Source organism: Petaurus breviceps, unplaced genomic scaffold (assembly GCF_028583685.1).
Source record: "Petaurus breviceps papuanus isolate PSGF00001 unplaced genomic scaffold, PetGlider_PUasm1.0 90513, whole genome shotgun sequence".
Lineage (NCBI taxonomy): Eukaryota > Metazoa > Chordata > Mammalia > Diprotodontia > Petauridae > Petaurus > Petaurus breviceps.
Genome location: NW_027187268.1, coordinates 9,529 through 13,926, shown reverse-complemented (window position 1 = coordinate 13,926; position 4,398 = coordinate 9,529). Strand labels below are relative to the sequence as shown.

Sequence of the window (4,398 nt, the reverse complement as noted above, 5' to 3'; positions counted from 1 at the left end):
AAATACAAAATACGAAAAGAAAAAAATAAACAAACTTAAATACTGAAACTAAAACAAAATAAGAAAAGAAAAAAAGCACTACCATGTGCACAGCAGAACAAGAGAGAGGGTTCAAAATATACAAGAGTAAATTTCCATTTCAAGAAAGCCTATACAATAAATACTTCGCATTTGTTGAGAGTCGTCCATCTTATCTTTGCTTCCTTACAAGTTTTCTTTTTCTTTTTTTTTGGAGGGGGAAAGGCAAGGCAATTCAGGTTAAGTGACTTGCCCAAGGTCACACAGCTAGTAAGTGTGCCAAGTGTCTGAGGCTGGATTTGAACTCAGGTCCTCCTCACTCCAGGGCCAGTGCTCTATCCACAGCAGCGCCACTTAGCTGCCCCTTTCTTTTGTTTTCTGCTGTGCACTTTTTTTTTTAGTTTGCCAGACATTTTTAATGACAATTATAAAAAACCAAAAACAGCTTCCCCCCCCCCCAAGACTGCCTTTTTACACAAATGATTTGTTTTCAGTTACAAATACTGTATGGCAACGCCTTTTTCATCCAAAACTAATACAAGAACAATTTTTGAACAACATGTCTGATTTTTTTCTAACTTCTTTGGGAGTTGGGATGAAAGGATAGAGAGAACAGCCTGATCTTTAGCATTTTTAATCAGAACTTTTGTCTAAGCCTGTAACAAAACTGATCTCAGGACATGAATGATTGTTCTTTTTAAATCTGCATCTGCTTTAGGAGATTCTCTTGGTCAACTCTTCCAATATAGTTAATTGCCCCTCTCTACTGTTCAGATCTTCACAATAGTTGAATTAACAACAATATTTGTAAGAAACTGATTACTGTGGGGGACAAGAGAAATTCAAACATACGTATGTATATACTTCACCATAAACAATTATGCATATCAAAAAGATAACACACCTGTAATTAACTTTTAAAAGGTACAAAACAGTGAGAAAACCTGAATTACAGAAAAGACAGTCAAATTTAATGAAAAACTAGAAGTTAATAATAATTAGCAAATACACACAAAATATACACAAACAGCAGCAATACTATGCAGTGACTTGCAAAGAGGAAAAAAGCAGCAGACTGGTCAACATGGCTTGTCAGTCAAATACAAGAAACACAACAGTTCAATCTACAAATACAAGTTTAGAAGTATTTTACAACATTTCTTGTAGGACCAACTTTCTTAACACAAAAGACACCCATTTGGGGTGTATATATATTTTCAGTGGTTTACTGTTGACTTATTTTTAAATATGTTAGTGTTATTACATGCAACTGCTTCCTGCATTTAACAACCTTTTCTTTTATTTACCTTCATTATGTCTAACTTCCACCCACCAAAAGAGTTTATATTTGGCAGTCAAAGATGGTACGATGCAAAGGTTTCAAACACTGGCCTGACAACATTTGATTGCCATTTCAACACATGGAAATAGTTACATTGATGCCTAAATTGCCATTTTCTGCAAAAAGCTGTGCAATGCTGGTGTCAAACACTAGACAGTCACTATTCATAATAGCTGTTGCAATTCCCTCATGAATGGATCGAGGAGTAGCTTCCCAAGTCAATCGCCGTCTATGACCATTTAGCTCAAGTCGATAAGCGAAATTTTCTGCTTGCTTTCGTGTTCCTATCAGCTGTACAATGGCGAAGAACTGCTGGTGACCATCATAACGTTCCTGTTTCTCTAAGACTAACATGAAGTGAAAGCCAAAACAAGACTGCATCATAACCCAGTCGACAGCACCAGGAAAATTAATGTCTGTAGGAAGAAAAACTATATCTTCTCCCTGTAGTATTGTAATGGACTTGTGCTGATGCATCAAATGTGGCATCACAGCATCCAGAGAGCCTTGCCATTTACACGAAGCACCAGGACACGGACACGAATAAGGCCTAAACTCACACAGCTCTTCATGGTCTGCTTTTTCTGTGTGTGGCAAGGTTGTCTCACATCCAGAAGAGGCATATTTACAAGGGAATAGTACCGTATTGGCCACTTTCTCCATAGCCAAGTTGCGGATGGATCCCAATGGGCCTCGGCAAGTTAGGCAAAATGTGAGCTTTGATCGACAGTTGCTACAAAGAAGATGGCCGCTCTGACACTGAAGAATAGGGGGTAACACGTAGCCAAAGCAGACGGGACACTCAAAGAGACTAGCCAAGTCATTGTTCGATGCTGTTGTGCCATTCAACGCAGGCACCATCTGGGATGGCGTACACTTGTTAGTGTCAGTAGGGAGGGCTGTAGCAGTCTGGCGGCTCATCTCGGTGGGCGGAGAGCGCGACCCGGGCCCCGTTTCTCGCTCCGGCTCAAATGCGCAGCTTCCTCCCCTTCTTCCTCCTCCTCCTCCTCCTCCTCCTCCACCTCACCGCGGCTGTCTCCCAACACCGACAACACCACCGCCGCCGCCGCCGCTGCCGCTGCCGATGCCGCTACCGCTACCGCTACCGCTGCCGCTGCCGCTGCCGCTGCCGCTGCCGCCGCAACACCACCGACACCACCGCCGCTGCCAACACCTCCGCCGCCGCTGCCGCCCCCTCCGGCCCCCCGTCACGCAGAGGCCGCGGCGCCGCCCAACGGGACACGCCGCTGTTGCGCTGCTGCCGCCGCCGCTGCTGACGCTGCTGCCGCCTCCCAGAGCACGCCCTCTGCTACGCACTTTTTACTTTGTTCTTCCCCCCCTTCCTCCCCTGCCCCCCAGGAAGGCTCTATGTATGAGGATGTATGTATACACACATACATACTCATATGCATACATACATAGACGTATATGTATATGACACAAAGATATGCATATACACACGAGTCCATCATCCATACACTTACATATGCATGTACTTAGATATCCATAATCATAGTCATATAGAAATACATTCATATGCATCTAGGTAAGACTGTATTATACTGATTTATTCTCTGTCTTTCTCTTCCTCCTCCTCCTCCTCCCTCTCTCTCTCAGCTCATCTACAGACCTACCTTCTACTACGCAGAGTTTTCGTTGTTTCCCTCCCCCCTCCCTCCCCCCTTCTTGTTTTAGTGTGTTCACACCTAAATTACCTTGCATCTCTCTATTCTATAAATACTTCTATTTCTACCAGGTTTTTTCCCCCCAATAGGCAGTACGGTTCCGAAAACAAGGCATGCTTTCTGTCTTTGCAAGCCCAATTCCTAGAATGGGGCTTGGCATATAAAAGGTGTTTCATAAACACTTGTAGACCACTTAATCACTTGTGAGAGGTATAGTGTGGTTTTAGGCTCACATCTTGTGGCCAAACCGGATATTGCAGCTTACTAGTTAAAGGAGAGCACTGCCTTGTGATCAGTTAAGATGGTACAGCCATCATGTGTCCAACTCCTACTATTACACTCTAAGCCTTTTTAAAATACTCCTTTCATTGGATTTTTAACCCAATCGATAACTCACTCTGGTTAAAGCAGGGAATGTGGCACCAAAGGAAATCATAGATTTAGGAAGTGAATTGAGTAATGAATTCCTGAAGTCCCAATCAGAATTCAGACTAAACCATTACTTTAAAACTTTTTTTCACTCTTCACTCTGTTTTTATTTTTTAATTTTTTCTCTTAATAGGATTTTTTTCAATTACATGTAAATATAGCTTTCAATGTTCATTTCTGTAAGATTTTGAGTTCCAAATTTTTCTCCCTTTCTCCCTTTCCTTCCACTCTCCCCACAACTGCTTGCAATCTGATATAGGCTATTCATTTACAATCATGTTAAACGTATTTCCACGTTGGTCCTGTTGTGAAAGAAGAATGAGGACAAAAGGGGAAAACCACGAGAAAGAATAACAAAAAACAACCCCAAAAAAGTGAAGCATTCAGACTCTGGCTGTGGTCAGCATTTTCCATTGTGAGTCTTTTGGAATTGTCTTGAATCATTGTATTGCTGAGAAGAGGAAAATCTATCATAGTTGATGATCGTGCAGTGTTGTTTTTTTCTGAGTGCAGTCTTCTCCTGGTTCTGTTCACTTCACTCAGCATCAGTTCATTCAAGACTTTCCAGGATATTCTGAAGTCGGCCTGCTCATCATTTCTTATGGAACAATAGTATTCCATTAAATTCATATACCACAACTTGAGGTATACCACAAAATGAGAGCATTCAATTAGATGACCCCCCCCTCAAAGTCTCCTAAGTCTCCAGTTCTCTGCTCCTGTGAGCCTCAGAATGGACTTTAACACCAATTCCACTTGCTGAAATTCTTCTAGGCCTTGAAGGCCCACCTCTGGTGCCACCTCCTCCATGAAGCCCTTTCTATCTACCTGCCCACCCCAGCTAGTAGTGATTCTTCCTTTCTTGGAAGGAGTTTGTTAGGCCTTTCTTTTGTACTTGTCATCATTCTAACCACTTAAATCCCA

General features: G+C 42.3%; 1 protein-coding gene across 1 annotated transcript; it reads right to left on the bottom strand.

Annotated features, from left to right (window-relative positions):
• Positions 1-407: 407 nt before the first annotated feature.
• On the bottom strand, positions 408-2,395 carry LOC138142026 (E3 ubiquitin-protein ligase SIAH1-like). The gene has a single exon (XM_069062938.1). It carries the CDS (start codon positions 2,279-2,281, stop codon positions 1,433-1,435), a length of 849 nt encoding a protein of 282 aa, XP_068919039.1. The 5' UTR covers positions 2,282-2,395; the 3' UTR covers positions 408-1,432.
• Positions 2,396-4,398: the final 2,003 nt, after the last annotated feature.